The sequence below is a fragment of the Numida meleagris genome, chromosome 14, assembly GCF_002078875.1.
Source record: "Numida meleagris isolate 19003 breed g44 Domestic line chromosome 14, NumMel1.0, whole genome shotgun sequence".
NCBI classification, from domain to species: domain Eukaryota; kingdom Metazoa; phylum Chordata; class Aves; order Galliformes; family Numididae; genus Numida; species Numida meleagris.
In genome coordinates this window covers 4029711-4042067 of record NC_034422.1, presented here as the reverse complement: position 1 = coordinate 4042067, position 12357 = coordinate 4029711, and the positions used below count along the sequence as shown (strand labels likewise).

The 12357-nt window shown below is 40.6% G+C and overlaps 1 protein-coding gene across 1 annotated transcript in view; it reads left to right on the top strand.

Annotated features, from left to right (window-relative positions):
* Positions 1-12357, top strand: part of TMEM132C (transmembrane protein 132C) — a 186296-nt gene that overhangs the window by 163165 nt on the left and 10774 nt on the right. Inside the window, exons 6-7 of the mRNA XM_021412781.1 lie at positions 10718-10923; positions 11363-11636. Coding sequence (XP_021268456.1) covers positions 10718-10923; positions 11363-11636 — 480 coding nt within the window. The remainder of the gene's footprint in view (positions 1-10717; positions 10924-11362; positions 11637-12357) is intronic.

Sequence of the window (12357 nt, the reverse complement as noted above, 5' to 3'; positions counted from 1 at the left end):
ACAGAAGTGATCTCATAGAGAATCAGTGCTTCCTAAGCATAATTTGGAGATAATTGTACTTAGTTCAATGAAAAGTTATGGATATTGCCAAAATACAAAAATTAGGAAGTTCTGTATCAGTCAGAGGCAAGCTAAGTCTGCTCTAAATAGAGCTTCCCATGGCCTCTGAGATTCCTTCCCTCTGCTTTCTCTGCATCTGGAGGCAAGTAATGATGTGGTGATGGCTGTGATGAAGTGTGATGGGTGATGCAGATGATTTCATGGGGAAGCAGAGTTTCAGAAGATATCAGCCCATTAGAAACCCTGGCACATCACGGGCACGTTACATTTTTTCTCATGCCTTTCAAGTCCTGCTGCACATAGCAGGGGAAGCGTCCAAGCTTGTATTGCATTTCTGCACCTCAGCACATGCATATTTTCTTTGTATGGGGCTTTATTGCAAAGCCTTCAAGACTCAGAGGATTTAGGGTTTCACATTCTGCTTTTAGTGCAGGTTGTAGGAGAAAATAAGAACAAGGGGCTGATGAGAACAAACCAGTTGTTCCTACCAGCTTTTTTGATCAAGGAAAAGTGCTAACTCCCAATTAAAAGCTGCTACAGTGAATATAATGCAATTGATTTATTGCTCAGCTTTTACATAGGTCAAGTAAACCTATTTGGAGTTTGCTAGGTAGGTGCAACTGTTCTAGAGATGAGCGTGCTGAATAACGAGTAGGTGGAAAAAGTTTTGACTACAAGTCTCATTCCTAACTCAGTCCTGTGAAACAAAAGGAAAAATGAAACTGGGTTTCCTGAAATCCATTATGGTCTAATAACAGACCATATGCTGTGCTTGAATTTAATGCTGTCTTCTGTGGTTTGGTGGGAGCATGAAGGGTTCAGTCGAAGCACCAGCAGCTGCAAGCTGTCCTCCTCCTCTTGTGGCATGGAGGCAGCTGCTCACAGAGCTCTGATACCTCTTTCAGGTACTTCATCCACATAGCCATCATTGCAGCAACACTCCCACTGGAAAAAAAAAAAAAAAGAAGAAAAAAAAGGGAGCTGTAACTTTCTGGCAGGCAAGTAGAAAAGTTGCATTCTCCCTTGTGAGGAGTCTGTGTTCATTCTTAGGTATGCAAGACTCCCCTTGGTTAGCTCCAGCAGTGGGAGCAGGATGCCCAGTCCCTGTGATGCTGCTCTGAGAACCGGCACAACCGTGCTGCTTTGTGATTGTGAGCCAGGCATGCTCCCTGCGTGGGGCTGTGGGGACACAGCAGCAGGCTCTGAACAAGCATAGGATCTGTCAGTGCTCCTCCGCACCGTGCAGAAACCAACACGGGCCAGCACAAATCGCTTTCCTGAAATGAATGCGCAGTGGCTGATGAACTCCAAATACAGTTCCAACTCACCACATTCTGATACAGCCTTGAAAGCAGAAGCTGTATCTCTGTGAGTACAAAACTAGCAGTTTTTTTAATCTGATGGTTCCTCTTTCTGCTTCTGATACTATGTTTTCATGTGATCTGTGTGAAAGTGAAAAGCTTTGAAAACACAGGGAAAGTCACAGCATGGACATTCCATTGTTTTGCTGTTCTTTAAGCCCTGCTACTTTGTAGGCTTTTCTTCTGGTAAATCTAATATGATATATATTCTGAACAAAATTACAAAGAGAAGATCCACCTCTTTGCCCTCCTCCATACTTCTCATAGCCCTGTGATTTGCAGGGATCAATACATATCAGCAAAGTGAGAAAACTTCAGAGGAGTTTTAGAAAAATGGAACTTGATTGCACAGTATTGTCAGATGCAAATACAACATAGAGGCCAGCCATACATGGAGCTTTCACAGAAGAGGTTCTGTCATTAATGTATAACACTATTGCCCAAACAGTCGGCCTCAACTGAAATCAGAACTCAAAATAGACATAATCTGAGGTACTTGAATTCAGAGATAAAAGGTATAAATACCTTGCCATCACATAATAGGCATAAATTTCAAAGGCAAATAATGAAGCATTTAAGCCATACCCTTGCAGGCTTCTTTCCCTGTCATCTCGTGCCTTCACGTAGTTCACTGCTGGTGTTAGTGGTGCCAAAGTGGAAAACCTCTACATCCCAAATGAAAAATCAGAGCAGAGTGGCGGTAACAATGCCTGAAAATCCACAGAAAATGCTTCAGAATCAACTTCAAAGCTGCAAGTTCAAGGCTAGGAAAGAGAATGGGAGAAATAGAATGAGTCTTGTGGCAGCTATAGATTTGATGGGAGGATTAGCTGTTTTCTCCAAGTCTTTTTGAACGATAAAGTTAGAATAAATGATGTTTTGCCTCTCTTTTTCTTTTCTGCTAATAGCTGTAATATACACATTGTGAACTTCCATACTGTAGATACATATGAAGTTAGGTAACCACAAGCAATGTGATGATCTCGTATGTACAACTACAGTCCAAAGCATGTTGTTGGAAGAAATTAAAAGTCTCTGCATTCACCCTGTGATCCTGCTTTGACATGCAAGAAATGCAGGACCATGCTGTATGTGTAGACTGGCACATCCCTAGTGAGCAGGAGCCAAACTCTCTATTCTGCCCCATTTTCAGAAATTACTTGACTTGAGAGTGCACAAAACAAGACAGATTTTGTTTTATGTGATAATGGTAGATGCAGAGAGCTCCTGTGGCTCGGCACAGCTACAGTTCAGCTTCAAAAGCTGGTCATTTGGGAGCAAATAGATGCCCTCCAGTCTCAGCTGGCATTTTTTGCCCCTTTTACTCTCTCAGTTCTGTCATAGTGAATGATATTCAGTTAGTTAAATGTACTGCTTCTGCTCTGCAAAGCTGCCAGCAAAATCTTTGTAATGAGATTAGATAATGTACAGCCTTTTCCCTAAGAAATGCTCTCTAGCTTTGGGGGTTTTCTAGTTAGTTTTGCTAATCTGGCTGCTGATACTGAAAATGCAGATGCTTCTCAGCGGAGAGAGTCCAAATTGCTTCTAAACTATGGCCCTGACTTTACAGAGTTCTCTCCTTTTCTTCAGTGCTCCAGGCTCATTCCCTTCATTATTAGTGCGGGTTGTTGGGAATTTTGCCTGCGGGCTGATTGCAGGGATTGAAACCACATTTGGAACGTGGCAGCTGCTCACAAGCACAATGCAACATGAAAGCAGAAGCCATGTTATCCACTGAAAACTGCAGAGTTAATTCTAAGGGTGGCTTTAATCACTTATTAAAGTGTAATAGCTGCCCTGCTCCCTCATCACTGCTTCCAGAGTGGGGGTGATTAGTCCTCAATATTTTCAAGAAACAAAATCATTTTCTTCTGCTGGGTCATAGGTAAACAGCAACTCTCAACATTATTCTTGCTTGCAATACGAAAAAATCAAGCCTTTCATTTATTATGACAGCCTTATCAGGGTAAAGTCTTCATTAATGTATTTGTCTTTCTGCTCTCCCGACGACGGGAGTTTTTGGCTTCACTTTCCGAGTCACTGAGCACAGCTCCAGCTGAAGTCAGTGGGAACAAGGGGTGGCTCTGGCAAGTCAAGGCACACTAGCAATTAGCAACTCCTGTAATGGATACCTCCTTTATGAAGGCTGCTCTGAGTGTCACAGAGCTGTAAATATCACGCCAGAGATCATGGAAGAACTCATGTCTGAAGCTTTAACTCTTACCAGATTTGAACAGTTTAGCTTGAGAAAATAGGTAGTATGGACTTTGAGACAACTTCCATTTTCCAGCAGCAGGTTATTGATTATTCAGAGTTATGCAGTTGGGCACTGAGATCCTCTCCTGAAGCAGTTGCCATCACGTAATGTTCATGTAACATAGACTTTCATAGTCTATAAAACCATAGTCTCAAAACCTCTAGAATTTCTGCAGAAAATATTGTTATAAGAATACTTTAGAACAAGTTCTACTGCAAGGATACAAATATTACAAAATCCTAAGGAAATGCCCCAAAATCTAGTGGAAGGGTTTATCACTGTCTAGCATTTTTTGTCCGATATTTAAGAGTTAGTATACTTAATGGATAAGTCATTCTGGTTCTCTGTATTTATTAATGGGATGAATGACTTTTTTTCACAAAGCTTAATCTTCATGTACTTCAGTTGCCCTTCTGGTATGTAAGAGTGATGATGCTGAGCTGAAATTGTAACAGACTCATATCTTTGAAAAGTGCTGAGCATCACTATTCTTTACTAATTATCCTGGATGTTTTCTCATTGAAATTGAGATTCCTTTAAGAGGTACTGGAAAAAGCTTTTTGCTCATAGAAGTGCTTTCATAAATATTTAAGCATTTATGTAACCTTTGAATACTTAGCAATGCTTACATTAGTATAACAGAAATGGGCAAATGGGTTTACACACAATAACGGATTCTGGACCTTTCCATCCTGATAGGAATGTTCTTCAGAGAAGCCACTACTCAAGTACTACAAAGTTTATTGCTTTAAATAAAGGATTAATTTGCTTAAAGACACACAGCAATGCTTCTTTGTCTTGTCAAAATTACAGTAAGGAGAATGTGAGCCTAAGTCATAGAGAACAGATTGGAAGCCATGTATCACAAAATTGGCCTGGCCAGGTCCCTGAGAAGAGAGCTCATCAAGGCTGGGCCTGTGCAGAAACAGGGTGTCCATTCCTGCTCTGTCCTGTTGAGAGACAATGTCCTTCAAGAAACCTGGGACTGGATTCTTCTAAATTGCAATACTGGTCTCCTCACACAAAGTATAAAGTATGTTCTTCCATCAATAAAAGCAGATTGAGGTGGAAAAAGCAGGAGAAACATCTCTTTGATGTATAGTCTCTTAACAGAAATGCAAGCTTATTTTTGTCTATCATATTAAGGCTGTGAGTGACAGAAGAGGATTTGGTGTCAGGTGTAGCAGACAGGAAGGACTGTAAGGGCAGCGGCACACAGACCTGCTGGTGTGCCCGTGTCGGGGCATGCAGTTTTCCTGCTGTTACAGCCCAGACATTATTCTGAGGGTTATTCTGGAGGGAAACAGATTTTTTTGGCATCTTGATGTTATTTCCAAGAGAAGGTGGGAACATCAAAGAGTTCACCAGGTGCTGAACCCAGAGTCACGCTGGATTTATGTATCAATGGAAACTTCAATGGAGAGGGCTGAGCAGTCTCACTTTTCAAAAAATGATGTAGGAGGAAAGAACACAACTCTTCACATTTCTAACCCTGACCTGCAGAAGCTTTTGACAAGTCCTTTTGGCCTAATTTACTTAAAGTGGCCTCCAGCTGAATATGCCTCTACTTTATGTATCTCAGCAAGGTTCTCATCACCCACAATCCCTGCTTGTGCCAGTTACACCTAAAGCTTCTCTCTCAGAATACAAGTTAATTTTAATCATTTTTGTCTTCCTCTGTATTTACAGAGCATTAGCCAGCTAGCATCCTATGAGGTACTTATCAAGCTGCTTTTCTACCATACTTGCTTTCCTTTGATTTCTCTGACACTTCTATTGCTTTTTTCATACCTTCAAGTGATGGAAGCCAATCAGTTTGTGAAGCAACTCTACAAAAAGTAGAGTTTAAAATATTTTATCCCATGGATATTGAAATATTTATGCCTTTATTTGCAAGAAGTCTTTCTAGGTGTAATGAAAACAAGCAGGACTTCTACCATTATCATAACACAAACTTACATAATTGCAGAATATCTGAGGTTGAAAGGGACCTCCGAAGATCATCTTGTCTGGCTCTCCTACTCACCTCCTAGAATTGCTTTCCCATTTCTCTTCATTTCTGTTCTATTTTAGAGTTTTGAGAATTTTTAAACCTCAGGGTGTTTAGTTAAGAGTAAACCACAGAGACTTGTTCCTAGAAGACAGATGGATTCCTCGCAAATTTGCAGTTTTCATAAATGTAACAGCATTGCCATATTAAATGCTTCTCCTTTTTGTCCTTAAGGACTGTCCTTCAAAGACCTGTTGCTATGGATTAATGTCTTCGGAGGTGAAAAAACGCTTGGACAGTAAACAAGCTATATGCTAGGCTCATGTAGTCAGTACCATTTATTTGTGGGTCTTATAGCTGTCATTCTTTCCACTCCTGTGTACAATTGACACAAACCAGAGCAGACAGCGTTTTGAGTTTGCCATCTTTTGAAAGACAGTCCCAGCTTATATTTGTCATGATATTCGTCTTTTTTAAACTATCTGCCTCCAGCAGTAATTGGATGAAGATTTCCCAGTAATCTGTAACAGAATTTAGCCAACAAAGGCAAGATACTCTTTCAGAAGTGTCAACAGCCCCTTTATAGCTGCAGAGTCCAAAGCAGTACATTGTCACACCCTTTATGGTGTGACAGGCAGCTCACGTTGTGATAGCCATCTCCCATTCTTGCAATTTTGCAATACAGAGATCATGTGGGATCAAGACCTTAATCTGAAATAAGTAAGAAAAAGGAAGATCCAGAGGTTTTGCATTTGACTGGTACTGGGAATCTCAATATTCACTGCAGTTAATTTGTTCATTACTAGGTGGAAAGGTACATTCGCTCCTCAGATCACAAAGTCACAGAGTGCCATAGGTAGTGATTCAAGAATGACTCTTCTTTTGATTTCCAGGCAGTAGTTTTCTCTGTCAGCTCAATAAATGTGATTTGTTGCAGAGTGAATCTGTCCAAGACATTTGGAAAGACAGTGGCCTTTGTAACAAAGGGACACAAAAATACAATGCCAGAAAAAAGAGAAACAAAGTAGAAATCTCCATCTTTAGCCATCTAACTTCTTTATTTTAGTTTTAATCTGGAGAAAGAAGTTAGAAAAGTGGAGAAAAGGAGAAAAGTAGCTGAATGCAGCTTAACAATGAAAGAAACTGCTGAAATAGCATCAGAAATCTCTTTATAATGCAAAACTTCTTGCCGATTTGCTACGCAGAAAGGAAAAAACAATCACTTAAAGGTGGTGGCTATGCAGCCTTTCCCTTCATCATCTCTCATTTCTTCTGAAGCTAAAGATAAAAAGCCATTTCAGACAGAAAATGTTTTCTTAGTCAAAGCATAAATACAAAAAGAGATGAGACACAGATCACTGCTCAGACTCCAGCCTTGCAGTCTCTGTCAGAGACTTCTTGAAGTACTGTGGGCAGATGAGTGCTGGTCACTGAGATGTTTGGTGACTTTCTCAGAAGCACTGCAAAACCCTGGAGGAAACAGAGACTTTCATCTATCCATCCAAAATACATAAACAAAAATCCCTTTTAAATTAAAAATAATTTGATTTCTAACATGATCTTGTTTAATTTACTACTCTTTTTTAATCTCCCTTCCACCTTTCCTCTATGATTCCATGGGGCAGTGCTTTTTGTTGTCCCCATCGTTCTTGCTTTGATATTTTTTAACCCCATGTGTGAAAGGATCAAAATAGTATCAAAAAGTCTGCTTTGAATTATTCCAACAAGTTGGCTGTGCTGTTATTTCCATCTGACTGAGTTAGTCTGAGCTAAGCAGGACTGATGCTGCACCAGATAACTCCTACATTTTTTTTGTGAGGGGCATCTGCTTAGCAAGTTAGACCTTACACTGTGAATTAGATGCTGAGATACTGTTCCCTTCTCCCTTTCATCCCTGCACAGCACAAGTTGGGTAGTCTGATGCCTTTCTTTGTAAAAAGCAACCAGTGTTACTTCAAGAGCAATGGCTACCTGAAGGCATAAAGTTGAAATGCATGCAGTAATACAATATCAGCTTTGCTCCTCCTATACTCACTCTGTGTTATGTCTTCATCGGAAAGAAAGGAACAGAAGAAGGAGCATGTGTAAGGACATCAGCACTGCTTGTACTTGGTGAAGAGAGTAATGTTTTTCTCAATGCAAGTCATAAAGACCTGCCACTGTTGCTGATGCATGTCTAGTACTAAAAATTAACCTGTAGCAATTTTAAGGGCTGCTTGGTAGCAGCAGCAGCCACTTCCTTAGGATGCTGTATGTATTTGTTTAGCCATTTGTTTGTCGCATACCCGTGAAGGCATATAGCAGCTTTACAAATACAGATGGAGATTGGATCTCAGCCCAGGACCATTTAGGAATTGCAGTTTTGCTGCTATTGTTATTGTATTTTTTCCCTGACAGACACATTTGTTCTGTTACTGACAATGTTGGGCTTTAGATAATATTAAATCATATACCTAGGCCAGATCTGGTAGGATGGAAGCTGAATATGTTATCAGGAATCTTTTATCAACATGTGCATGTGGTTTACTATGTATATAAATAAGAAGCTTGTTCATCTAACTCAGAAGGCTCATGCATTTGCCTTTGGGATCAACTCCATAGAAATGAACAGGATGGAGCCAGTTTCAGAAGGGGAGTGGCTGCTGCTATAAGCATAATTCAGTTAAATCTCATTGACCAGCGTCCCCAAAGACTTCTGCTCAGAGGAAGGTAGAGCTAAGGAAAGAGGAGTCATATCTGAAGCTCCTTCATCATCTGACCCAGAGATAGAGTCTTCTCCTCCAGGAACACTATTTCTCATTTGGATCTAGAAATTGGTCTGCACTCCAGGTGCTGTGAGTCTCTGACTCTTGATGACCAAGGCTCCCTGGGCTGCATTGCTTGCACCAGTGGGGGAAAATGGACAGAAAGAGTTGAACTGACTTTCCTGAGATCATAGAGGAAGACAGAAATTAGATTCAATGTCAGCCAGCACTTCCTTGTACTTTCACTGAGGATGCTGTGCTACAGATAACATTCATTTTTGCTATTTTGTTTAGATATGAATTCCTTTTAACTTCAACCATCAAAGAACTGAAAATCTGGTTAAGATAATGCCCAAATTTCTGTCAGAGATTGAAAGACATTGTCAGCTGCTGGAAGAGGGGAACTGATGCTGCCAAGCATTGAGAGTGAGCCACTGGCCACTCCTGTTTTCGTGTAATGGGAACAGCAGCTAGACAGCAGGCTTGTGCTAGACATCAGCAGCTCAAATATGGGAGCCAGTGTGTCCTAGTAGTTGTGCTGTAGGCAGAGATGATGCTGTTGTCAAGGAGTCAAGGCTGGAACTCCTGACATGTAGCCCTTGCTTGCCTGTTCTGTAGTTACATTCATGAGAAATATTTTCCTGATGCTTCTTCTCCCAGGGTGAAGCTGATGCAAAGGCTCCATAGAAAGCAACAGCAGCAAATCTAGGACAGGGTTGTGAATCACTCTATTGTAGTATATATTACATTATACATCTCTGCTGCGTAGTATCTGTAGATTAGATTGAGCAGTCATTCTGAAACAGCCTAGTGTGAACAAAGCCCGTTTCTGATTGCCATTCAAGTTAAAGTGTAAAAATAGGGCATGCAATTTGTGTTGATACCATCAGGCTTTTAAACCTTGGTCTGAGGGAGAAGCCTAGACAAGCTGGTGGGACTTCTACTGTAGCTTGTAGTACTGTTTTCAGCCACCAGATCCCAGCTATAGCATAACCTGCTTAGTGAATGAGTCATAGAAATGTTAGTGTTATATTCTCTGAAGTTTCCTTTTGCAACCAAATATTTTACCAGAATGTGGGCAGCGCTTAAACCTGACAAAGGATACAAAGTGGGATGTATATGTCAAACTGGGAAGAATTCAGCTCTTGTATCTGTGATCACAAAGGATACCCATCTGTTTTATGAGTGTGAGGACGTGAACATTTCCAGTTGGCAACCTTCATTAGAATAAAATGGTGTTGAGAAGCAGGAGTAAAAGGGAGCAGATGATGGTATATATTCAGGTGCAGAGACACATTACCACCACTGCTCATACTTGTTATGGGTGATGAAATGTATCTGATGGGATGGGAGCAAGAACAGGAGTGGAAGAAATCTGCTGGGTTTACTGTTAATTTCAGCAGACATACCAGCTCATTTAGTAATATAACAGCTCCCATTGCTAACCACTTAATATATGATTAATGTACCACGGGATTTCCCCAGACATTTATGACACCTTTAGGAATAGATACGACAATGACTTTATCACATGAAGTCACTTCATACTACTTGCATCCCTCTTAATGATTTATATATTTGGGAGTGATTTTATCACTGGTACTCAGTAAAGTAATAAATGAGAAAACTCAATGGTCTGTAAATTACAACATTGATTAAAGATGTGATTACTGATATAACTCTTACATGGCTATGATAATACTTGCTTATATTTCAAGACAGTATTTACATGTTAATGATAAATCTACTGCAGTGTTTAGAAATACTTTACAGCTTTAACTAAAATGTAAACATTTACAAGCAGATAATGTTTATTGCAGAGGGAATGAGTAGACTTCTGTTATTCTGCAGTGGCTGAAATCCACTCCAAAGTTAGATTTGTTTTGAGGACTGAAAGCAGTGTCACCACCTTCTGAAGGTCAAAACTCACTGGGGTAGAGCTTTGATTTGTTGCTTGCCATTATTGAGATCTGTCATGGTTTCTCAAGTTCCTCTTGGCCAAGCTGTGAAGAAGCCATGCTCATTTCAAATTCCACAGCACTGTGATCAGTGCATAGCAATCAGAGAATCAACCACTACTTTCATAATTGGTATCCAGTTTTCAGGCACCTCCAGGGCCCAAGATGGATTTTTGTGTTCATCTGCTCCCATTCTAGAAGGCTGCCATTAACATGCACAAAGAGAGTCTTTCTTGTGTTGGTTTTTTTTGTTGTTTGTTTTTTGTTTTTTGAGCTTTGAGGGTTACCCTTAGAGCCTGTTTTGTTTCAGCAATTACCTTTTCTTCTTTCTCTCCCCCTCACCTTAGGTTTCTGATAGATGTGACTATGTTTATGTCAACGGCAAAGAAATGAAAGGCAAGGTGAATGTGCTCGTGAACTTCACGTATCAGTATCTGAGTGCTCCTCTGCAAATCACAGTCTGGGTCCCACGCCTGCCTCTTCAGATAGACATTTCGGACACAGAACTGAGCCAAATAAAAGGCTGGCGAGTCCCTGTGGTTTCCAACAAAAGGTATATTTGAGATGCTCAATTTCTTGGGTGTTTTTGTGAAATAATAGAGTGGATTTTAACTCTCAGCAAGAACAGCTGCTGCACCTGCACCCAAAATGCAGCACTGGAATCTTTAGTTTTGCACTGGACATTTGCAGGTCTAATAAAGGTTTTAAAGCCCATGGAATTTTTGTTGTGTGTGTGCCTATCATGTGCAACAGAGTACAAAGATTTGTAATAGTGACTGTTGTTCAGACATACCAGCTTAGGTGAAGAAGTGTTGTAGTCCATTAGTATTGTTTATCATGCTAAATAGACGTGAGTTAGCAATGATCTTATCACAACACAAGGGAGGGCTTAATAACTTATGGGAATCCTCTCCACTAGCACTCTGGTGTTAGTTTTCACTAATTTTCCCTGAAAACATTTATTTACTCTTTATTTATTTTTAATCAAAAAGGCCCACCAGAGACAGTGATGATGAAGATGAAGATGAACGGAAAGGAAGAGGATGCACTCTCCAGTACCAGCATGCCATGGTGCGAGTCCTCACACAGTTTGTAGCTGAGGATTCTAGCCCTTGGGGTCAGCTGAGCTACCTGCTGGGCTCGGATTGGCAGTTTGACATTACAGACCTCGTAATGGATTTTATGAAACTGGAAGAACCTCACATTGCCAAGCTGCAAGAAGGAAGGATTTTAATCGGACGGGAAGTAGGAATGACAACAATGCAGGTACTGTGCTCTGGTCTGCCACATTCTACCATTCACTTAGAGAATCTATGCATAGGCATAAAAACCAGTACAGTTTTTCTCTGTCTTGAATCAGGATAATTTCCCATTACATTCCTGTGACCTTCTAGAATGTCACACACGGCATTAATGAGGGGACATTCAACCAAGCTAGTGACAGTCCAAGACATGCAGCATGGCCAGGAGTGGGAAGCCATGCAGCCTTCAGAGGCATTTAGAAAAGGCAGCAATTGCAGGCTGTAAGAAGTCAGAGTCCTTGTCCCACATGGGTGCAGGCTACTACCAGTCAGCTGATGCGCATCGTTTTGACTTTATAACACAAAGATTTTTAGATAATGCCTATTTTCTTTTGACTTAGTTAAACGTTAACTTGGGAAGCAAAAATACAGCCTGGTGAATTAAACCTGAAAGGCTGATAGTGGAAATTGACAATATCATATCTCAGCTCTACCCCAGCTGAATACTTACAAACCCAATGCACAAAATCTGAATGAAGCTTGGCTATGAGATGAGGGAAGTGGAGAGGACAATATATGTGTGAACAGTGCCCTCCTAAGTTCCCATAAAGACAGCAATATGGCTCTCACTTTTGTTGAAGGGAAGGATATCCTACTGCCTTGATGTCCCACTAGTAGCAGCAAAGATAAGTATTGGGAATTACCAAGCAAAGAAGTGAAGGACAAATCCTAAATGTGTCTAACCT